Source organism: Chaetodon auriga, chromosome 13 (genome assembly GCF_051107435.1).
Source record: "Chaetodon auriga isolate fChaAug3 chromosome 13, fChaAug3.hap1, whole genome shotgun sequence".
Taxonomy (NCBI): domain Eukaryota; kingdom Metazoa; phylum Chordata; class Actinopteri; order Chaetodontiformes; family Chaetodontidae; genus Chaetodon; species Chaetodon auriga.
In genome coordinates, this window is record NC_135086.1 from 4,162,018 (window position 1) to 4,186,872 (window position 24,855).

Genomic DNA, 24,855 nt, shown 5'->3' on the forward strand with positions numbered 1-24,855 from the left:
GTACCTATGAGTAGTAAATAAATTAGTTGGTTTCAGTGTTTGATAAGCTGTCAATCACATAAAAGTATGCTTAATGGACTTGAAATATTTGCATGTTATTGTGAGACAATGAGTAGGAGAAAAGAAACCACTTAGAAATAACTGTAGCATGCTAAGTTAATATTTTATGTTGTACAAAGCTGAAAAGCTGCAGGACGGTGCATCAAATTAAGAATTCAATTTCAATATGTGAAATAACGAACTGAAAACACAACTCCAGCTGGTTTGTGCTTTCAGTAAATATGTTTGCTTACAAGGCCTCACTCAGGGACTGTTTTCATTCACCAGATTTAGATTTGGGTATATAAGAATGCTCACCGTGCACAACATCTCACGCTGCGGTCATGTGAGCCTGAGCTGAAAGCAGTAAAAGTTTGATAAAAGTCGGATGAGAATCAATCACGAGCTTCCTGTCTCGTCCTGTGCAGCAATATGAAACTCTATCACCGGCCCCTTGTCTCTCCAGCATTTGGTGGATGATTCAAAAGCTCAGTCAATCACTTCTTGATCGTTCCCTAGCCAGTTTCTAGTTTTACCTTCGAGTTGAACCGTTGTGATCAGGCTGCCGCGGACGTCTTATGTTACAAACTCTGACTACTGAATTATCAGGTCTTCAGACTTCTCCGTGCAGTTGCGACTCCTCGCAGGTTCGGTTCGATCGTGCCAACAACCTGAGGAAAAATAATAGAGCCGTCATTATTCTTTCAGATGGGACTTTTTTGAAAAAGCTCTCTATATGTTTAGCAGCCGAACCTTCCTCCTTTCTGAACCCACTCTCCTTCCTCTCTCTATATATCCTTGGCAAGAGCGGGAATTTCCTCCTGGTTGAGATGTTTTTGGCATATGCCAGTTGAGTCATGTATGATCTGCAACCCTCTGCCTCTATGGTGAATAATATGGATTTTATTTTAATGCTATTTCTGAAAGAATACAAAAAATCTTGTTATACATTGACTGCTTTCCAAAGCATGGGATCATAACATTCTGCCGCGGGGAAATACACCCTCCTGGCAGTAAATCACATAAATCACAGTGATGTTGCTTTTTCAGAAAATCATTAAAATGGTCGCAACATTTATCACAGTGGGTGTTCTGTGGTGGCGGCAAGAAAATGTGCAAAACTTGATTTAATTGAAAAGCCATGAATTCTTGCTCATGTTCATCAAATATTCAGACAACAACGCATTCTTTGATGTTTTGGCTTCGCTGTAGCGTTGTTTTGGATGTGAAATCATGCAGCTAAGGATTTGGGGTCTGGTGGAGTGAAGCTTGGCGCAGTGAAACAAACTTCTGTTCAGCTAAGTGCGTCCGTCCGTCTTCGCCCATGCAGAATGGAAACCATTCAGATGTTGTACTGGTTTTTGGAGATGGCCTCAGTGCAGTCAGTGCACGATACTCCATCACAGGGCCTGATGAGTCGGCTGGTGTCACCGTTTCGAGATTCAATATTAAAAAGGCACACCCGCCTGTGTAATCGATGAAAAAGAACTGTGATAGATTTCTTGCCCTGTTTTATTATATTCTTTAAATAAACACAGTAGTTATTGTTGACGTACACTCATTCACTTTCTTGCCGAGAGTCAGATGAGAAGATCAACACAAGGCATAACGAGGCATACTATGCTAATTAGTGAGCTTTGGAGGCCCTGGTAGGTGGATTTGTTACCTTTGGAAAGCGCCAGGTGAGATATTACCCCTTGTCTCCAGGCTTTGTGCTTGGCTGCAGAACAGCCATAATTAAAAAATAACTATTTAAGATATGGACCAAATTACATGCAACTGCAAACTGTAAAAAGTTGGAAAAGAAGATTTTCTCCGTTGCTTGCACAGAAGCTCGTTTGAACATTATAAAGCTTGACTTGGCTTACAAATTTTAAAGGATTTTTTAGCTATAGCTATCACGCCACCTAGTTAAGATCAGGAATAAATGCTCAGAGCGAAGGCACTTGTCACTGTCTCCTTTCATTAAAGGGTCAGTCCCATCGTAGCTGTGAAGCATCTGTCACCAGATGGAAAGCATTCATCTGCACAGAAGAAAAGAGATAATTGGATTATCAGATAATCACCCGGTTAACTATAGAGTGACACTAGAGATGCTCCCTGTTTGCATTCTTTGTTTTGTCTCTCTCGTCTCTGAGCACTCAACAACATACCCCCCCATGTCCCATGTGCTCTATCCCCAGTTCAGCTATCCTTTTATCACCTTGCTTTGGGTGTCTTGGGAGGATTGTCCTGAGTGTGAATGTCCTAAGTGTCAGCGTCTCTTTTCAGCTCCAAATCAAATCCAGAGCAGAGTCCACTCACACGCTGCACAGAAAAGACAGAACAGACAACAAGCTTCGTTCATTTTCTCTTAATCAAGACGGGAAAACACGCAACACCTCGCCGACCTGAACAACAGGGTCAGGACAAAGAGACGAAGACAACTGGTGCACAACAAAGCTAGCAGCTGGTCTTTAGGGGCAGCGTGTCCACCGGCATGTCTCTGCAGTGACCTAAGACGCCCTCGTGCCTGTTAAGACCATCTCCTGAGTATCAGCCCTGTCTATGTATGTGTGTGTGTGTGTGTGTGTGTGTGTGTGTGTGTGTGTGTGTGTGTGTCTCCATGGACCTGATAGTGTTTTGTTCCAAGGAAGTGGAGTTGCAGGAGGAGCATATTCACATCTGGTTTCAGCAAGTGTGTCCCCATAAATGGTACCTACAGGCCGCGCAGCGAAGTCTCCACGGCTGGAAATCATCCGTGTGCCAGTGCATCCCTGTCAGAGTTACTCTTCACACAGATTTGAGAAAGTCGAGCACAAGTGGACGAATAATTCTTAAACGAGCAGCTTTGACTCGTATTAAATATCAGATTAAATTCCTGCAACATTTGTGTGTTTTTGGGTTTCTTCTTCCTCTCAAACATGTACAGGGGCACTCCACCAATTTAACGCATGAAGTTCAGTTTCCTTGCTATCATGGGCACAAATCAGCCTGTGAAAATGAACATTGCATTATGGGAAATGTAGGATACAGGGTTTCTGGGGGTTGACACACACCGGGGGGCTTCTGGCTGCTCTTTTATCCGTTGTTGACAAGCCCTGGAAGTTCTTAGAAAACTAAATCACTGGAATCCTCCATTAAAGGCGAATTTGTTTCCTTCTCTGATCACCTCTAATTTCCACCATTTTTCAGATTTGTGGCCGGCGTGCTCGCATACATCATACTATACAATGATTTATACAGCTATTACAAGCTGAGCGGTTTTGCTGCATTCTGCCAAAATGCACTGAATCATTACTCCAATTTTGATAGTGACCACCTCAGATTTTATTTGCTTGTAAAATGCTGTTGTCACTCATTACAAAAATGTGTGTGAACTCAGCCGTGTCCCTGATTCTTTCACTAGCATTATTTAACATGGCTGATATTGCTGCGTACCCACAGAGTTGGAGGCGGCCTTGAACCTCATCTATTTCCCAATACATATGTGCTGTCATGGAAATAACTTTTCTTTTCATTTGTCTTATTGGACCTGAAAGTTGAAATCTTTTTACGGGTTGAGTGAGTTTCATGGTCCTTCAGCTCTGGAAACATGCTGAAAAGCAGTTTAAAATATCAAAAGAAGAAAATGAGAATTCTTTTTGACAATAAACTCATTTTGCAGTCAGGTGATTGTACTGGGAAGTCGTACTGACATCTGCTACTCTTCAGGTATCACCACTGACGATCGCAGGCTACACGCTCATACAGATCCGTCCCCTCCCACAGACACACCAAAAGTCTCAAAATGAACGCACAGATTGGAATTAATGAATATAATAGTGGGATAAAGGGGGAGGTTACAATGGGCTGTACACATGTGCACATATATAAAGTCATATTATCTAAATACCACCTGTTGTCATGCAGTGTATACACACCCATACTGTAAAACCGATGTGTTTTTATCAAACCGGGGGCTCAGATCCAGCTTCAGGCTCTTGCTGGTCCACGGAGAGGGGTGGTGCCCCCGAAGGGGTGTTTGCTTAAGGCCCACTTTACGACCATGATGCTTTTTCCAGACCAGACCTGGGCCTGAAATGCAGACAGGAATGGGCGCAGAGCCAGTGAGCTGCTACTTAACTTCAAGAATCAGACTCATTTCTTTGGCAGGTTTTGTGGAAGGTGTTTGTCTTGTTGCCATGCATCACATACATGCCCCAAAGACGCAACAGCAGTTTGTACGAAACGAACGTTACCCCAAATCCACAAATACTTCACATGCAAGAGAGGTTTGCATGCAATCAGTCGAGGCATTTCCTGCATTATGTTCATTCAGTTGACTGGTGTGCCCTTTGAAGCCGGGCACACACTGTTCATTGCATTAACGCTGATTGTAGCTTACCTTTAAAGGTAAAGGCCTGAGGCTATCTCAATCCTAATCTGTGGTCAAGGGTAACTTCTGCTCTGAGCTATCGTTTCAATGTGCCGTGACACTCTAATGGCTCAGTCCCAGCGCGGATCAAAGAGCAGTTTGTGGCCGAGGCTGAAGATTACACTTGGCTGCGATGCCATTCTCTCATAGCAGCCAAGAGAGACCCCAGAGGCTTTCAGAACCAAGATGTTTATCAGCCTTGTACCCAAACAAACAAGATGTGCGTCACAGAGCAGAACCCTGAAATGTTAGCCTTTCTCTTTGCTGTCGTACTGATGGCTGGTGGACTATCTCATGTCTTTGTCCACTTTCACTGTGTGTGTGTGTGAGAGAGAGAGACAGAGAGACACAGAGACAGAGAGAGAGAAATAAGGGGGATTATGGTTTGGACATAGCAGCAGCATTATTACGCAGCACTTTGGCAAAGATTCTGACGACGCCATCAGATTTAAGCAACAAAGCTCAATAATTTGTAGGAAATGACACAAGCGCTGAGAGAGCTAACAGTGTCCACTCTAACCCCCGACGTATGTCACTGATTAAAAACCATAATATTATAAAGGACATGAAAGAGCAGGTGTGGATCAGTTCTAACGTGCGTTTGACTCGCAGTTTGGTTAACTTCCTTGCGTTCCACTCAGTAACGCCCAGGTGGGAAACAGTCTCAAAACCGCACTCCTAATTGCGAGCATGTGGCCTTGCGCAGCGTCCAAGGCGCACTTGATTCTTCCACGCTGTCCGGTCCTCTGGGCTGAGAGCCCTGGACTGGATTTTACAGCACGTCCGTCAGAGGAGCACAACCGCGTGTAGGCCGCATGTCAATGAATCAAGGCACCACACACACTGAGTCAGGCTTGTTTATAAGCAAAAAACAGATTTCAAGTTTCAAGCGAGGGATAAAAGCCAAATTTCCCCATTTTCAGACCAGCTCGGCGCTGAGCTCCGCGTCCTTATTGTACTTTCTCCTTATTTACAACACATTTTCTGAAGGGTTTCTGTCCTTCGTTCCTTTCAAAGCCTTCATCCCTCTTGAATTGTTGTATAAACAAAAAGGCGGATCTGAATGTGACAGGCGCGTCTTCAGCCGCGACCAAACCAAACTAAGACCGTCAGCTGGGAGAGAGATGCGGCTGGCAGCCCGGCAGAAGGTCCTGACAGGGCGCGCACCTCTCAACGCGCGCCGTCTGCCCCTCTTCGGTGATATGGAAGCCAAGCAAACACGCTGCGCGCCGCTGAGCCGATCTGAATTTGTTTTTACCACGATGAGCTGTAAAACGTGTCCGTCTGAGGGAAGCAGTGGCTCTATAAAGCAGCTCCCGAGTCTTAAAATCGTTTTTATGGAATGAGATAATTTCAGTTTTATTTTACGCGCCGTTTTTATACATTTCAAAATGTGACTGACTTTTTTCCAGAAAAAATAATCCGATTTAAAATGTTTGTGGTGTAACCCCACACCAGAGCTCACACATAACAGCACACTTTCCTTGTAGACCAAGCTGTCCAATTCACCTGCTATCATTCAAGACACATGTTAGGAGAAGCCCTGTGCGCTTGAGCCCATTTTACTAAAGCAATAAATTGTGTTAGCCGATTAAATCCCCAACAGCACAGAGGACGTCCGTGATTGGAAATGGAAAGAGAGTGAACTTCATGACGCGTTAATCCGACATCAGTCATTTCAAACATCCACGGTTTCAAGTTCGTGCCTAATTTACACTGCAAACGGTTTTAGTGACTCCTGGCAGAGTTAAACCAAGATGCCGGGCTGGATAACAATGCGCCCATTAATCAGGATGTTGTCCTTTCACATGTATCAGTCTCTTGGGTTAATTGAGCTGTAGGATGGAAAATGGTTAGAGCAACATTGTAGGTTCATTAACTTTTGTAACTCAATCTTTTGGAAAATAGCTGCAACTTTGATGTGTTTCCTGAAACAAATAGTGAGGTCCCTGCAGGGAAATCAGACTCACTGAGGAAGAATGCCGAACGGATTGTGGCCTTTATATTGTTCCTGCATTTATAAGCAAACAACGTGTCTGTGCGTCATCTGCAAAAAACTCATTCATGCTAGATTTTTTTTTTATAATAGAAATCACATCTGCAGCTATTTAGGAGGAATAAATTATTTCCACGCCTTATTAAACTTGGATGAATGTAACACCTCAAGGACAGGAGCATGAAATAACACCAATGTGCCAGGAAAGGTGCTTTTTGCGTTGAGATCCTGGAGTCGGTGGGCCTCGTTATGATCGAAAATTAATAAGAACACCACGATAATTCTGGCTTTTCGGGCTTTAGAATGAACTGAAATACATTTGTCCATGAGGATGAAGTTTGTCGCCAACTGTTCTAGTCCCAGCCTTCACCTGTCTCACTGTTAGCCGTCTGGATAATTCTGCTTAAATCAGCTGCTCAGCGAAAGGCCTCCTAACCGCCTGTGTTTACTGCAACAAACAGATTCCCTTGAAATTAGCATCCTGGAGGACTTTGTCAAATCAAAACCACGTGTCAGCAAACATACAGCCTTGTTGAATTAAAGTGCATCCTCAAGCTGCCCTCCATCCAACCTCGAAGAAAGAACTCGCTCACTTGATTAACCCCAGAGTAATTACAGCGTGCGTCCTCTCCATGGTTTGACATTTAGTCAGTCATATCATTTGCAAATTAGGAGCGTATTAATGTGGCGACTAGACCCAAATTATGTGGGGCGAGCTGTGGTGATACTGCTGGAATATTTTACATCTTGTAGGTCTGTTTGGTATCTGACTTCAGTGCGTAAAAATATGTCTAGACCAGAATAAACCCAAAGGCAAAACATTAGAGAACGCTGCTTTCCCATTGAGATCTCGTTACATTCTCTACTAACAAAGGGCGCTCGTGTGTTTCTGACAGTAGTGTTTGTTGTCAGCTGAGTTTAAATAGATAAAACAATCCCATTCAGAGGCCACCGGGTTTGCATGGCCTGCTGCGCCATAATGCTCGGCACAAGCCCCCCCAAAGCCCGCCGAGCACTGAGTGTTTTTTGTCAATATTAGCGGGACTACTTGGGAGGAAGTTTATAATTGGACATGTGTTTTCCCCGCTTTTTGTCGTTCGGAGATCAACTGATTCCTTTGTAATGCGTTTTTAAAGCAATGAACGATTCACAAGGAGGGGTAAAGTGTTCTTAAGAGCTCCCTTTCAGCCTTTAGAATTGGCCAGAGCAACCCGCCGAGAGACATGGAGGCCCTGGAAGTATTTAACCCAGGAGACGTGCCCATGAGGCAGAGAGACCGAGACGCACGCAGGTGAGCAGTTACCAGTTCATTCATGACAACCTGCGCTCTGCTGTCCGCCCCCACAGACTCTGTCCATCACTCCTGCGCAGTGTAATTATCCTGCTTGAAAAAGAAACAACAATTACACTTTGCTTCTCTTTTAAATATGGACGACATCCTTTTTGATTTCGACCAGGATGGCACCGCGGATTTTGCATTTTGGGGACAGGTGGACCAAAACTTCCAGCTTCAGACCCAGCTGGACACCTTCCTGCTGGACTACACGGCAGCCACAGGCCAGCTCTCGCCCTGGTCCTCCTTCGGCAGTCAGTCCATGTTCCCGGACTCACAGCTGACCTTCACCGACCTCGACGTGCAGTCTCCGGGGGCGGGCATCTGCGCTGAGGGGGAAAACTCCTCCGTGGACGAACCCCTGGAGGTGACCAAGCGCAGGACGCGGCGGCTGGTGTCCCATCACCCCTACAAGGTGCAGCGGCATGCCGCCAACATCCGGGAGAGGAAGAGGATGCTGAGCATCAATTCCGCCTTCGAGGAGCTGCGCTGCCATGTACCAACGTTTCCCTACGAGAAGCGGCTGTCCAAGATAGACACTCTGAGACTGGCCATAGCGTACATCGCCCTGCTGAGAGAGATCCTCATGTCAGGCTGCGACCCCAAATCCTATGTGGACGAGTGCATGAAGAATGGCTACAAGAACCAAACCAACGCAATCTGGAACACAAGTGGTGAGCTGATCACTATCATTAGCCCATAATGAAGCTGTCATTAAGAAATGATTGAGCCTGAAGTTGAAGATAAGATGGGAGTAAAGTTAAGCCTGACTTCAGCCAATGTGCTGACAGGAATATTAAATATAGCATCATGGATTAGCCATGATTAGTCTAAACTCATCCAGGTTCTTGTTAAAGTGTTTGGCTGTGAAGGCTGTGTAGATAATATGGTTATCCCATAATGATAATGGTTATCCCATATTATAAAAATAATCCACATTGTGCATTTATTTTCCATTTAATCCACATGAAAAGAAGTCCTGGATGAAATATGTGCGGTCATGAATAGAAAATATGTGATGTTTAAAGCTTCTGCCTCAGAGAACATCATCACATACACACACACTTAAACCACAGACACAGTAAAATCATCCATTTCAGTCTGAATCTTTGCTGACTTGCAGAGAGGCTTTTAATGCTTGAGTGAAATCTGAGTGTTTTTCACAGTAATCCCCGCCTGCTGACATGAAGCAAACTTCATTTAAAGCAGTTTGTCGGGTGTTTGCTGCACACTTTTATCCCCAGGTGTGTTTCTCTCGGGCATTTGCTCATAAATGAGCCTTATTTCACCAAAGCACAAGTATGTATTCTTACTGCTTCCATGCACTTAACTAATTCTGTGGGAATATGCTCTGAAGCCTCTTTGTGCAGCCTTTCAGCAGTAAGTGTGCCCCCATTCTTTAGCCCCGGACCTCGGACTTGTTAAACAGTCATTAAAATGTATCAAAACCTATGTGTTTGTCCTGCTTTTGTCTCCTTCGGCCCACGCGCTCCCCCCTCTCAGATCTGACAGCCCGCCTCTCCTGGATAAAGTGGGATTAGCTGAGGAACACGGGGCACCTTGAGTGTGGAGACGGCAGCAGGAAGGAGGTTCAGGCTCTTCTGTCCGCATGTCAAAGACAGGCAGCGCGACAGACCCGACCGATCGACATCTGCGGACTTCTCAGCGGGTCACACACCTCAGGCTTTCTCAACCCCATCCACTCCTCCGTCCTCCGTGGCTTTTAATATTCTAATTCATTGTCGACTGGTAATTGAGAGCCATTGTTTCTGGGGTTCGGGAGGGAAAGAGGGTTGGCAGGGTTTGCCCAAATAGATGGCACTTGTCACAGAGAGGGGCACGGCGACATGAGACTGAAAGGACTCCCCGAAGGCTCGTACTTCTGCATGTTGCACTGAAGTGTTTTCTGGACTCTCGCTCATTAGCCTGCGAGTCGATGTGTTAAAAAGAGCCTTGGTCATGTAAATGAGACAATGGGCGTGAGAAGCAGAGCAGTGCAATGTGCTTTAGCATGTCAGGTGCTGGCAGTAAGGCTGGTAATGTACTGTTTCATGTGCAACCTCGACCATCTGTTGTGTTATTTATTTATTTATTTCTAATTATTGCCTATTTATGACAAAATACTTGTACTCCTTTTTGGACAAACTGTAGTTATTTATTGTTCCCTAACTTAAATGAGACTGCTGTGTTTATTGTGATTTGCTGTACGTTTGAAGTACTTGATGCTCACCGCTTTAGTTTAATGTATTGGTTAACACTGATCTGTGTTCAGGGTCATTAAAAGCAACCTATCACGAGCTTCTCCACTTTAGTTTTCTTTGTGGTGGATTCTTGATGTCTTTCTGAGGTAAGACCAGCACATACATGTCATTTGTGTCTTGGACTACCCCTTTGTCCCCGATTTCTTTTCCTGTTGGCTTGATAGAAGGTTCAAAATCACATTTAAACTTGGATGGATATTTCTACTTGTACCAGAGGACTGAGTTTAGCCAATTTCTCGTTACACACACCCCATAAATGTGGTCAACACTTCAGGACACTGCGTCCAGGTGCTGCAGAGCTGTGTACTCACCACAGGATCTGGATCAGTGTCACAGGTGTCATTCCTCAGACTGAGCTCCGTTCCCAGTCTGACTGCTGCTGTGCAGCTTGATGGATGGACTGCTGGTGCGAGTCGAGCCAACCCTCAAAGTCGCTGTTAAGGAGGACAAAGGATTTTTATGCAGGAGTTGAGAAGGAAATAAAAAACTTCTAACGGCCTGATTCTGATTATCTGATAATTCTATGTGACATGTCATCATCTGCAGACACAGAATTCATAGATTTTGCATAAAATCAACTGTGGTTATGATGGAGCGACAGTAGATATTTGAAATAAATTGACAGATAACTAAACCTGTTGCTAAAGCTGTCTCCTAGAAATTACATTCGCACACTACTAAACTGTTTTCATAATTACAATGTGGTGATAACGTGGTTTCTGCCTGGATTAGGCTCAGAGACGTTTCTTTCAGTGAATGAAACAGTACATTTATGTGCTGCGTTGAAGGTTCAGGAAGGTGGTCGGGGTGGATGGACTGCAACACCAGAATCCAGGGATTGAGTCCAGACTCATGTCTGCCCGAAAGATCCTGATTTCTGTTTGGCTGAAGTCACTGCTGACCTATTCTGTGTGAAAACAGACTATAATCTCTACTCTAACCTAAACTCAGTGCTTTCAGTGCCTGAACAGAACCATAAAAATGCTGAAAAACACTGTCGTCCCAATGAATGGATGATGTGTTGGTGCTGCCGGGGGTGATCATGGTGGACATGTCCACTCTGGTACTCATCTATACACATGAGATTATTAGTAACATTCAAGTCTAAAATCAGTCTTTAACTCTCATATTGACGTAGTCTTCAGCTAGTTTATATACAACAGCAGCAAACAGCATAATAGAATTCCTGAAATTCAGTCATGGCTTTTGGTGTTGATGTGCCACACCGAGAGTTTTAGTGGCCCCATGTAGAGCCTATGAACAACTTCTGGGGACGCCAGTGTTTGTCAGGAAAAAGCTGTTAATCTACAACATTTCCTCATTACGGCGACAGAAACATAATCTGGTCGGCGTTACATTTCCCTCAAAACGTATTCGCTGTTGCTGATTGGTTGTATGTAAACATCATTTCTAGCAGTTTTTCAGGTGTTTGAACATGATGGTGATGATGGAGCCAAATGAAAAGGTCACCAAATAAGGTAAAACCCACCAAAATCACGCTGCTGTTTCTTCCTTGGCAGCGTCGTTTCTCAACGCCTGAGCTTTTCTCTCCACGGTCCACAGATGCTGCTCCAAGCGTACCATCTGTAAAAGAGAGGGAGTCAACAACACACCCATTCTTCTTCTGCACGTGTGGTTTTAGTGCCACTAATGGAGCCCAAAGGAAACAATTAAGAAGCAACCCAGTTATGAGATTTACACTTAAGACGGAGCTTATGGCTGATGTATAGCTGATGAATTTGTGGTTTGGGAGTTGTGGTCACAGTAAATTAAAAATGGGTCCCTGGTTATTCTGGAGCCCAAATTAACGAGATTCAAACCTTTTTTGTTTAGTCACTTGCAATTATGTGCTGTCGTTCAGAACATCAAAGGTGAAAGTGCTGTAGAACTAAATGAGACGAGCGGATCACTGTTGAGAAAAAGTGTCCCGTTTAAAGACAATTCTGCTTCTGCTGTGTGTGTGTGTGTGTGTGTGTGTGTGTGTGTGTGTGTGTGTGTGTGTGTGTGTTCAAACACTTTGGTGATTCGCTCCTCTGACAGGTGTCACAGATGTTGCACTGCACACCTGTTTCATGTAAATGCACACAAGAGACTCTGGATTATGTAAGAAGGAGGTTAACGCAGCTGTGCTGAAGAACATGATTAAAAAAATATATTAAATATGATTTTACACTGAATCTTAACACGTGATTTGGACCTATAAAGTGCTGCATTGTGACCTTTGTGGCACTCTGATGCTCAGTGACCCCTGGTGGATGGCTGAATCTATGCAGGAATTTATTCATGTGATGGTTTGTGATGCTTTGTGCTGGAAACAACAGCTTCATGAGCTGAGCTTTGAGAGGATTTTATCGTTAACTGATGTGACAGCTCTGATACAAGTTAAGCTCTGTCTCTGTAGTATTTGGCATGTATTCAGGCTGCACATGTTACAGATACAAAACTTAGAAATAAGCATTTATCAAGTGTTTGACTTAAAAAAATAACTAAAATGATCTATAGTTCAGAGATGAAAAGAGGAAACAAACAGAAAGTTGTTTATATAATTTTATTTCTTTGATAGATTTTTTTCTACTATACTATGTTATTAGACATTTGTGTTTCTGTTTATGTATTCCAGACACAGAGTGGATAAAGTTTAGAAGTTCAGTGTCACTTGACCTCATGTAGTATTGTGTAGCCATCGCTGTGAGATCTTGACCCATCAAAAACAGCTCTGAATACCATTCAGGTGAGATATGATTCAGCCAAGGGGAAAATTTTGGGGGCCAGAATGAGTAACGTTCTTCCAGTCTGTGGACTGCATCAGGCTTCTTTTCTGCGTTGAGGTAGTTTATTGATTTAACATCCGGCAGACGTACCCTGACAAACACGATGAGGCCGCTCTGCCATCGGCCAGCAGGTGTGTTTATCCTGTTAGTGTAACTCTGGAGTCCGGGCCTTGCACTTGTAAATATAATTAGTGCATCACATCCTGCTGGAACAATGCAGGTTTCTGGATGGAGGAGGTCTGAAACAGCCTCCTTTCAAGGCCGAAAAAGTTTTAAATGTGGCATATTTGTCAGTAAATCCTACGTCACATAACTCTGTGGCTAAAAGTTTAAACCAAAACGTATATAAAAAACTCATGTGGTCTTTAAAATTGCTCACTTGGATGTTTTGTACAAGGTCTAGGCCACACTTGTCTTAAGATAAAAATAAGTATCTCATAAATATCATTTGATCCATGAGACTAACCGCCTGCCTGGTGCTCCGAGGTACGCTCAGGGATGGTGAATGTGTCTGTTATGTGAATGAACTTCGTTTTAAAGGGAAGGAATGGCTGCTGTCTCACAGGTACCATGTGGCACTCTGGGGTCAGTCAAAGATAAATATCCACGTCCAGAGCAACAGCGTAAAACTCCATGTGTATGTGGTGGTTGATATTTAGTCAGTTAGAGCAGATTTTCAGCTGCTAGCCTGATTTATAAGCACACGAGATGACAACTTCAGACTACGCAGAGCTCGGCGATGGATCTCCCTGCTCCCCAAACTGCTGTGCTCAATATGCCGCATCTTGACATGCAGCAACACTCGAACAGCACGCAGCGCTGCCTGTGCAGGGGGATTGTCTAACTTCTGATAGTGTCGCTCCTGTGAATTTCCTTTCATCGCAACTGGCTCGAGTCTTCATGTACTCGTGTGCAACGTATTTGTTCACGCCAAACTGTGACTGTGCATTCCTCTAACGGCCACAGTCTGTCTTAAAAAGTGACGCTTTTCCTGTTCTCAGAAGTGAGGCATTTTAAGTTGTGCAACAGAGTTCATAACCTGTGCACACATTGTTCTTCCTCTGCTGAGAAATATCTATTTTGAAAGAATGATTGAGCTTCATTATCATATACTCAAGTGCAACTCCCATGGCTTCTCCTAATGTAGTTGAAATAAACAAATACATAAAAGCAGCACCAGAAACCAGCGAGATTAGCAGCATAATATATAAAATATATGTGTAATATATTGTATATAATGTGTATAATTTGTACAGAGGCTGAATGTTATAAATATTTCTTTTTAAAAACTGGACAAGACTATGACATTTTTTCACATGCAAATAACATTTGTCAGTTATAAAAACACACAGTGGAGTATATGCAAGTTAGGAACAGCACCACTGTGGAAAAAGTTCAAAAGGTCATAAATCAATTAATCTGTCACATTAATAACCTGTTATTTGCCAGGATGTTTCAGAACATTAATGTACATACAGAATGTGTAACTGCTGAAAAAAGGCTGGTCTAATAACAGCTTTCCAAATCATCAATCAATGTGAGGCATGTAAATGGATTATTCTGCAACACAGACTAACCCACAAACCTCCAAAAACAAACATCCACCTCTCTCAAAACAATGCTGACTGGCCTTCACTCATCACCATGGTGACCCAGTGTGTTGGCACTTTAATAGCTGTGAAACTCCAGTTAAAACGCTCACCTGTTTTTCTCATTACGGCCCCTCCTCACAGGACCGCGCTCTCAGCCTCGGAGCCAATAACTCAGATCAGAGTGCGTGAAGGAGAAATGTGGTGTCGTCTTATAATGTGTCCCAGGGGCCTGCGCTCAAGGGTCCTGAACAGTGGGGGGCCACGCATTTGAAGCCTTCTCAGATGAGCCCTGGAACATTCAATAATTTCCTCCTCGGATTAGAGCTGCAGCCCCCCGGTGGCCAGAGCAAACACACTGCGTGGAGAGGAATAAACAGCATGAGCTCCTCAGACACTCAGGTGTCAGCAGTGCCAGCTCAAACCAGGGTTTGGATGTGAAATGAAACATACATTCGGCCATTATTCTTCTAGCTTGGGCCCCACAGAGGAGATTTACTGTCCCGTAGCATCAGAATAAACTAACAGCTCAGTCTTTAGCAGGGCTGAGGATGTTGTTGGTGACACAGGTGACATTGAGGGAGTGACAGTGGACTGTAAATGCCACCCCCGTGTTGACACCCGCCGATCTTCACCCTGCTTGTCTCAGCCCAATCAGCAGAACAAACAACACTACTGTTTGCCCAGTCTTCCTGCGCTGCCTCCCCCAAACTGCCTGAGCTGAGTTTAAGCTCGCTGCAGCCCAATCCAGTCAGGCCACCTGGCCAACACATCGCACCGTGAACCTGGGCCAGCCGGCCTGCTAACCTTGGCACCAGGGTCACAAGTGCAGCCCTAATTATGCTGCATTATTTGTGCAGGAGGCTGCCCCATCAGCACCCGAGTGCACAGTCTCTCTGTCATTTGTTCAGCAAATTTGCTCTGACCCTATCGAGGAGCCCCCCCCCTTCCCTCCTGTTTGGCCTGGTTAAAGTTCAGATTCTGGAAGTAGTACACGTATAATGAATATAATTGTGTTATAGCCGGCGTAATTGGTCGGGCAAACACTGTTTTTTGTAACTGTCAAGTCAATGAAGTGCATTTGAGTTGAGTTTGGGTTGAATTTAAGGTTTGCTGCTTTGTGCCCAGAGCTGTCTCTTATTGGACAAAACTGATCAAATAAACAGTGTGGTGATGTGCACTGATCAGTTTATGCGTACATAAATGTCCATCTATTAATCATAAGGGTTGGTCCATGAGCAACACACTGAACCCCAAATCGATCTCCATATGGAGAAAACAATGTGAGTCGATTTGGACAGATGCATCTGTGAAATTCCTGTAATATACTGTAACATATATTTTTCAAATATCTTTTCATGTATGTATATTTTTCAGCTTTTTTCCGCTTTCAGCTTTACAGTTAGCGCTTTGGAACTTGGGTACCTTACCTAACAGATACAGCATGTGCCTGAAATGGACACAGTACTGTATATCATGATCTCTCCTCTCCACGCACATCTTCCAATAGGGCGTAAAGCCTCGGAGAGCTGCACTTCAAAGCTTGGCCCGTTCATTGGACGGCCATAACTCCAGAGGGTAGCAGGGCAGAGTCAGGTATTGAGCATACAGGTTTTTTTTTTTTTTTTTTTTTTGGGGGGGGGGGTTGTCGGTGGTGTGTGTAGGGGAGAAGGGGGGGTTATTCTGCCCTGTTTCCTCCTCCACCTCCAGATATCAAAGCAAACTCTGACAGTGGGGGTCTCTGGCATCCCGGGCCCCTTTCCACACAGGAGACACAGCATCGAGCAGCGAGTCTGCATCGTATTAAACAAAGCCTAAATGCTTCAAGCTGTTACACACTCCCCAATGAAACCTTTATGAAAGGGCCCCTAATGCGATTTCAGAAACACCTTGTCATCAACCCCGGAGCAGCAGAATGGAGAAGTGTGGATATATGAATGAATGGGCTCTTGGCGTTACTGAGAGTTACTGAAGAATGACTCTATGAGTGGAGGTGCCTATGGTTTTATTGCCCAATATGTACCTCTCACCAATATTGCCTGTTGTTTCATTCACTTTAGAGGCCTCTGCTAAATACAGGCTCTTATTAGAAACACTGCCTGCGACTGATGTGAAGCTTTGCTCTGTCATTTAAATGAAAGCTTGTGTCCGTGTGCTTTGCGACGCTGCAGCAGCTGAAGAAGAGCTCGAGTAGCATCTATTTTTAACAAGAAAGAAAAGTGTTTAATATGCTCTGATTGATAACATTGGCCGTTATGTAATCCGCTGCTTTTTTATATGAAGGCTTTCATTGTTTAAAACATATCTTGTAACTATTCAAGTTCAGATTGCCACCAAGTCTTACGTGCGAGCTCTTATGCAGAACTGATATGTGAGTCACATTTTCACAAGTTACTGGAAAAGAACTGCACAATAAAACAGACATAGCTTTTGGTTTTCTCACAGTCTGGGAGCCACTCGCTTCTCAGTGCAGACCACGGTTACAGTTCGAAGGGCAGAACGCAAAATGCTTATTTTATTTGATTTTATTCTGCCGAATACTGCACGTTTACGATACCGAGAAAGAATAAGATGCAGTCGATAGATTTTTAGTATTTTGGATTTTAGCATTTGCACCTTCAGCCACTGAGTAAAAACACTCTCACCCATCCCAGTAACCGCTTGCTAAAACCAGTTTCTTCAGCACACGTCATCAGGTGTTTCTTGGCCAGTTTGCATTACAGAACCTGGTAGTAGTAGAGATATGTAAATGGTTACTCGAATGGAAACGGTGGGTCTACAAGTAGCTTTAAAAGCGATTGCACTGCTGGTAATAGACACTGCATTCTGTGCAATGAGAACCAGCTGGGCTTTTCCTCTGCTGAACATCTTTGGTTCATCTTGAATCACTTTCTGACACACACGCAGATACACACACATACAAGTGCATGTACGGATACACTGATGCACGCAGTAATCAGGTGATAATGTATACTGTACATGAGTTTAAAAGTGCACACACACACACACACACACAGACACACACACACGTGAAAGCAGGCGCATGCATATGCTTGCACACAGGCCACGGCTTTAGATCCTCTTGCCAAGATCATTTGGGGTGAGCCTCACAAGTGTTTGGGGAGGCTGAAGTCAAAGGTAACTGATCCTGGCAGGCACATGGACAGTAAAATTCCGCTCATCACAGCGTCTAACAAATCATCTCTTCCATAACTTCCCTCACACGTCCGCGGCCCTCTCTGTCAGATCAAAGCCCCGCGAATCATCACGCATCCATACATTTGGCCTCTTTCCTCTGTTTTCCTCTGTTTCCTTTCCTTTCTTTTTCTCTCCGGACCTGTTTTTTATCTCTCAGCACCTCTCGCTCTCACTTCTTGTCCCGCGAGCAGTCGTCTCTGTTTACGAGGCTGATGTGGAGGAGGAAGGCCGTGCATGCGACAAGGATGTGTTTTCAGTGACGTGACAGCAGAGAGGATCTGGGCTCATTAAGACCAGGCCCTCGACCCATGTGGAGCTGGTTTTAAAGGTGTCAGACAAGACAGAGGTACGTCATTCGGCTCTGCTGAATTATGGTAGAGGCTCATCTTTGATCTGAGAGGCAGGTCATCCCTCTCTCTGTCTCTGTCTCTCACTTCATTTTGCCATCTTTTCCTCTAAGTCTCTTTGTCCCTTCATCTCTCTCAGGGGGTTCTTATGAGAACCACAGGGGCTAAGAATTCCTCTCAACTCCAATGAGCATTGGGTGAGATGTACATGAATCACTTATCCACTGGGGATAAAAGAGCAAATGAGCCAGTAACCTCCTTCGATGAATATGACGATCAAAAACTTTTCACAGACTTTGCTGATGTACACTAAACAACTTTTTAATTTCCAATTACTTCAAAGGGAAAAGCTCAAACTCAGAGAGATTTTACACCTCAAACAGAGTTAAATGTGTACGCTTTAGTGCCAAGTTTGCACGAATGCATGTTAAACTAGTATGTTTAAGCTATCTCACAGTTTTCACATTATGTTTTGCAGTGAAAATATGATCAGGAATGACTTCTGTTTGAGACTAAGGCAAGCTGTCATCCTCATCATTCACTGCTTGCCGTTTTGAATAAGAGCATGCTTATCATTGCCTAGAGCGTATACTGTGGGTGGAAAAGTGCCGGCCAGGGGCCCCTCTTGCTGTTCTTGTGAAGTGTGTATATGTGGAGCCTACCTCACAGACGCTGTGCAGGATCAGCCTCTCGCTCTGCAAGTCAGAACCTTCTCCCTGGGGCATGGAGGCCTCCTGCAGCTGAGCCACGGAGCAGAAGGTCAGAGGGCATAATCAGGGAAAGTGTGTGTGCTCCTGCATGTGCATGTCCTCTCTTTCATGCAATGCACCAGCACATATTTGAGCATTACTTTCATTTTTGCACGTGTGAAACATTACCTTTTTATAAAGAGGTTGTATGAACCAGGCCGGCAAAATGTAACCACACTTCAACCTACGCTGAGGCATGCCAGGCTCCGAATTAAGAGCCCTGGCACTGAGTAAAAGTAGTGTGACAGTCACCATTACCAGTGGAACCCAAAACACAAAGCAGACCAGGGTTTCCTGCAGGCCAAGGGAGCTTTCAAGGGAAAACCAGGATTTGTCCCAATACCAAGTGAGCATTCATGGGTTTGAACAATGTTGTGCAACTTTCAGGAGGTACTCACTCGGTTCTGCCCCATTTACAGCGACCAGTCTCCCCGGACGTGTTGAACACACACAACACGGGCACTCAAGATACTGCAGTTTGCTTATTTTCAGATACTCTCAGTGAAATAAAGTGTACACTATAGTGTAAATTACCAAAATTGCTTCCCAGTAAGAGGCAATTACTCAGTACAATTTGATTAATGATAGACTCACATTAACAGTTGAAGCCTTGTTTCCTTAATAACGTCAGGAACATCATCCAGTAGTAGGTTTTTGTGGGTAAAGCAGCCTGTGCTGTATCAAAGATTTGCTCTACAAGTCTCCTTTCCTTCAAACAAGCAGAAATCACGTTTTAAATACATTATTTTAATATTGTTAGATGAAGTATTTCTTAGATATAAGAAACAATTAAGTGGATAAAAAAAGCAACGCAAAATACATTATCTCACCTCACTGGTGGAAAATTGTTTTCTTTTGTTTCTTCCTTTTTAAATACAAATAAAATAAATTTTAGCACCTTTTTTTTCTTTTTTCTTTTTTTTTATTACGAATTTTAAAATACTGGTAACAGCCATAAATCGCACAACAATATAGAAGCACAGAAATCTCTGGAGGTCAGTCAGCTGATCTGGACAAAACGTGCATTTTGGCAGCGGATAAATTCAGCTCTATAATGTGAGCCACCTGTGCGCCGCTCGCGTAGGGAAAACATGACATGACAGATGAAGAGGTGGACCGCTGACAAAACGCATAGAGACACCGTCCACTGGAGGTATCCGCAGAAACCGGAGAGCTCCTCGGTTAGTTTAAGCCTCCTTCCTGTTTGACTTCCACATTATAGGAACTGTGAGAGCGTACAGACTTGATTCGATTAAAGATCAAGCGGATAGGTTTCCTCAAGCCCGGCGAATTTGTGCGTAAATCGCCCTCCAAAGAGCACACACACTCCGCGGTGAAGAGGGAAACGTAGTATTTACTGTACACGGCTGGTTTGACCAGATATAAAAGGCCCTGCAGAGTGACTGGACTATGGCACAGAGCCTCAAGCTCAGAGGACAAATGGATTTTATACAGCTGTTAATTCCGCGGTTTTATTGACCCGCATGGCTCAGGCTGACGTTTTCCTTTAAAACAATCCCCCAGTCTTTATTAAAAAAAATGAAAAATGTCAGGATGTTTCTATAAGGGAATAATGTTATTAAATTATTTTAAAATGATTTCAGAATCTCGACCTTATATTTTAAGATTATCGCCGATAATTCAAGTCATATCTACAAATAATACTAAGAAATGCGTAACAGACGTTTGATGATAAATGTATGGAATAAATCAACACGTAATTCAAAATTTCATAAACTGTGGTTCAATTTAGGATTTCAGTAAACACACACACACACACACACACACACACACACACACACACACACACACACCGTTTGGTGACGGTCTAGCCGTGCGCAAACAGGAAAAATCAAACAAATTTCCGTTGCTCTCTGACGGTAAATAAGTGCCTTGTTTCAGTCATGTCTCAGACACATGAAACCATGACTGGTCCCTCCTGCTTATTAGCGGACCAGGACGCACACTAGCTCCCCCTCCGCCCTCCAAACCCCTCCCCTTCCACTCTCAAAACTATTTAGCATCTGAAATCGGGATAAAGTTTCCAAAAAAATTTAAGCAAAAAACTTCCTGCGTGAGGAGAAGTGTGCCAACGGCCAGCCTGAAACCAGTGTCTTCCAAAGCGAGACGCGCAGAGTGAGACACCTTCACGTCATTCCCTCTCATCTTTACGGATATCTATACATTTTTGTAACCACGGCTTCGAAGGTGGACAGCGTTTTTTCCGCTCTATCCCTGCATTTCTTCAAGAAAGAAATGGAAGAGGGCTCCAGTTCTCCGGTCTCCCCTGTGGATAGTCTGGTGACCAGCGAGGAGGAGCTGGACAGACAGCAGAAACGCTTCGCGAGGAAGAGGAGGCACAGCAAGAAGTCCAGCGAGGACAGCAGCGGCAGCAGCCCGGGGCCGGTGAAACGGGGGAAAAAGCCCAGTCCGAGCAGCACTCAGTCGTACGAGGAGCTGCAGAACCAGCGGGTCCTGGCCAACGTCCGGGAGAGGCAACGGACTCAGTCTCTGAACGAGGCCTTCGCGTCTTTGCGCAAAATTATCCCCACGCTGCCGTCGGACAAACTCAGCAAGATACAGACATTGAAGCTCGCCTCCAGATACATTGATTTTCTCTGTCAGGTGCTGCAGAGCGACGAGATGGACAACAAGATGTCCAGCTGCAGCTACGTTGCGCACGAAAGACTCAGTTACGCGTTCTCCGTGTGGAGGATGGAGGGTGCGTGGTCTATGTCAGCATCTCACTAGCACCCAGAGACCTTCACTTTCAATGCCAAAGCGGTGGGTACCACGACCTGAAGCCAAGAAAAGCTTCACATTAACAGCACCCGTAGTGTTAGAAGAAGCAGATAGTGGGTTTTTATTAATTATTGTACCACTGGCGAATAAATAAGTGACCTCAGAATAAAATAACTGATGTAAACAAAGAATATTAAACAACGAACAGTATCATGATGTAGGCTGATATAAAAGTTTATGAGGCAGATCTGCGAATTTCCTCCAAAATTAATTCCCTTTCCTGCGTAGATTTTTCAGAGTATGAGTTGTGTGGTGGTGATTTGGCCACGTGTCTTGGATTTGGAGGATATAACTTATAGCCTGCTGCCACATTTTGATTCCCACAATATATATTCCAGGCAATTAAATTACAAAGCAAAGCTGTGGCCGGATGCTGAGCTGAATCGTGCGCATCGGCTGCGCCCCAGAATTTAAATTCACATGTTCAGAAGCAACTCCTGTGCTGTGCGCGCTTGGTACGTGTGTGACAGATTTCACACCGAGGCCTCAGCATCTCTTCTGCGCCCGACTGCGCGCTGTGACGGTCCGTTATCAGTTTACACGTCGATGCGTTCAAGATCCGACAAGCATCCGGTCAAATCTAAACGCATAGGTTCAGCTCAGGATGTGGAAAAGGGAACTATTTTGAGGAAAGGATTAGACGCAGGGAAGTAGGCGGATTAACACAAATAATAGTTTTGGAACGTTTTCACATGGCAAGCCGAAAGAAGAAAAGCCTCGCTGACCAAAAAGGACAACAAGACCGTTCTATTTTTGACCAGAAACGCATTAAATCAACCAGTTGTGACTTTTGCAGTTAATCCTTATTCAACAGCATTTCCAAAATGAGTGAAAATAAAGCACAGGGCAGCACCAGAACGCAGCTGCAGTGCCACCACGGGTAATTTATATCCACAATAGAGCGCTTTCCTGTGTGTGGAGACCGCAGGAATGGGCAGCCCGGCTGGACATGAAAGTTCAAGCCAGTGCAAGACAATAAAAGCAAGAGGCCCGCATTCACGGCCAGGCGGGACTCGCTCGCGTTGTCGTGCGGGGTTTTCGCAGCCCGGCCCGGGTCAGGGATGGGGTAACCCCGAAAAGCTCATCATGATCATGGTCACAAGGCCTGGCAGCTGAGAGTGAACGTTTTCTTACAGCTGTTCTTCTGTTTCTTCTCGCTGCTGTGGGTTTTAAATTTGTAATTTGGCAAAAGAGATAAAAAAGAATTCGAGCAGCGTTGAGAAACTGCTGAATTATGTGAATGATAACACCTCATCAGCTTTCAGGTAACACCCCACCTGTCCTTCCTCTCAGTTTGTTGGGCTCTTCTGTAATAACTGAACATAACTGAGGCCCCAGCAGCGACTCCTCCATCAACTTAACCAAATAAAGGGATGGCTGCTGAAGCGTGAGCTGTTCATTTAAGCCTCATCAGACGGTCTGAATAAAGCGGTGAATGAGCAGACTCCAAATAACGTTTCTGCTCAGAAGCAGGGTTTGTTTAGCTCTCGTGGGTCTGATGTGCAGTTAGCAGACCGCCCATCAGCGAGGCTTCTAAACCGTGAGGGCAGAAGAAGACGCTTCATTACAGTCATTTGTGTAAGCAGAGAAAATTTGAAGGTGGAATTTTTTTTTTAAATTGTGTGGAAAGTCAAAGAAAATCACAAAGCATTGACAAGCTTAGAAACTTTCTTTTTGCTCTCTCAACACATGTGACTCAGTCCTCTTGGATGAACATGATTAATTCTGCTGCGTGAATTAAATTTGGCAGAATGAAAATCAGACTGCACATTGGGGATATTATTCACAAAGACGCAGAAAAACAGCTTTCACAAAGCGCGACCCGCCTGACCTCACTGATATATTTCACTTCTGGCTCTGGGCTGGATGTTGCTCTGAGGAATTACACTGAATTGTTTTAGGACTGTCCACTAATCCGCAGCGAAATGGAAACGCGTGAATTGACTCAGGTGCCTCCAACTAAAAGCCGGAGAAAGTGTGTTTTTGCGCGTTTCGCCGCAGCTGCAGGATTCAGATACAAAATGTTCTGCTTTTCTGTCGCCATATGGTTTTACTCAGCTCAGTGGCTAATAATTGATTCATTAATGACTTCCCTCATGCTAAGCCAGCCAGTGAATGTTTAAAAAAAAACATCTATACGCCTCATGCGTAAATCTAGTTGGTATTTGATTTGCGTTTTCTCCCATGATCAATAAGCATCTCTTTCCTCCCTCACAGACTGTTTACTTCTACAAAGTATGAAGACCAAAGGGATTATTGAAGAACCCATCGACCTCAAAGGCATGGCGGAGAGACGTAATGTGACCCACAACTACAAACTCTTGTGGAGTGTGTGTGTGTGTGTGTGTGTGTGTGTGTGTGTGTGTGTGGATGCAGATTCATCACACTGCTTCTGACTGTCTGGAGCTGTTTGTGGCAGAGAGGAAGAAAAAAAGAAGGCAGACCTGCGATGTGTATAAAGCAGAGATGTTACAGCCAATAGGTCGATTTACGGCCTGCCAGCAAAGCCATCCTTTAACCGTTTATAGAAGGATATATATATATATATATTTTGTTTTCCAAAAGACTTTAAACCAAAGTATAAATATATATAAATGAATGCATATTGTACATACCTGTGTAAGTACGCCTATAGTCTGTAAAGGGACCAATGCAATTTAGAGTCATTTGCTGCATGGATCATTTCACCGACATTCTTTAGCAAGTCTCCAAACTCCGTCCAATGTACATTTTTGTTTTTGCTTATTTATTAAAACACATATTTTTGAACGAAATCTGGTTGATTTTTTTTATTTATTTATTTTATTTCAGCTGTTTAAGCCAAGACAAACGCATCACAGGATGTAGTCCAGCTGAATAAATTCCAGTACAATCAGTCGAAATCTTGCAACTTTCTGCTGAATTTCCATTTGGGAAAAAGAGGATTAAAAGTGAAGGATTTAAAGCTGCCCAAAAACAACGTGTTTCGCCTGTTCAGACTCCTCTGGTGGTTGCAGGATTAGGAAAATAAAATACCAACACCCCTTTTTTCGCTGCTGGGTGTGAGAATTTACCCCTTTCCCCTCTCCCCTCCTCTTGTTATGGAAAGAAAAGGCCGACTTAAAAAAAAGCGACCATAAAAAAATACAGCTTCATTAACAGTGGAGGAAATTCGAGCCAGTTTCAAACTCAGCCACATAAAATGCTTGTCCGCTTAAATAACGCGTAATCATTTCAGATGGCGATGCCTTTGGGCGCTTTAACGAGCAGGGAGCCCCGACGACCGCAGATAAGGACAATAACTCTGCCTGCAGCCTTACAGCAAAAACAACAACAACACAAAAACCCGGAATTCAACTGAGAAACCGCTTTGAAGCCTTCGCGCTCACTCTTAA

General features: G+C 44.1%; 2 protein-coding genes across 2 annotated transcripts; both read left to right on the plus strand.

Moving 5' to 3' along the window:
- Positions 1-7,653: 7,653 nt before the first annotated feature.
- On the plus strand, positions 7,654-10,070 carry LOC143330815 (pancreas transcription factor 1 subunit alpha). The gene is made up of 2 exons (XM_076747576.1): positions 7,654-8,438; positions 9,268-10,070. The coding sequence occupies exons 1-2, from the start codon at positions 7,859-7,861 to the stop codon at positions 9,303-9,305; spliced, it is 618 nt and encodes a 205-aa protein (XP_076603691.1). The 5' UTR covers positions 7,654-7,858; the 3' UTR covers positions 9,306-10,070.
- A 10,678-nt stretch (positions 10,071-20,748) lies between these two features.
- Positions 20,749-24,119, plus strand: twist2. The gene is made up of 2 exons (XM_076747167.1): positions 20,749-21,463; positions 23,699-24,119. Exon 1 carries the CDS (start codon positions 20,936-20,938, stop codon positions 21,428-21,430), a length of 495 nt encoding a protein of 164 aa, XP_076603282.1. The 5' UTR covers positions 20,749-20,935; the 3' UTR covers positions 21,431-21,463; positions 23,699-24,119.
- The last annotated feature ends 736 nt before the right edge of the window (positions 24,120-24,855 follow it).

What these genes read in the sequence shown, in the direction of transcription:
- LOC143330815 (XM_076747576.1), top strand. Translation starts at nt 7,859, where the DNA reads ATGGACGACATCCTTTTTGATTTCGACCAGGATGGCACCGCGGATTTT. An exon ending in CGCAATCTGGAACACAAGTG is followed by an intron (nt 8,439 to 9,267) that starts GTGAGCTGATCA and finishes CCCCCCTCTCAG; the next exon opens with ATCTGACAGCCCGCCTCTCC.
- twist2 (XM_076747167.1), top strand. Translation starts at nt 20,936, where the DNA reads ATGGAAGAGGGCTCCAGTTCTCCGGTCTCCCCTGTGGATAGTCTGGTG.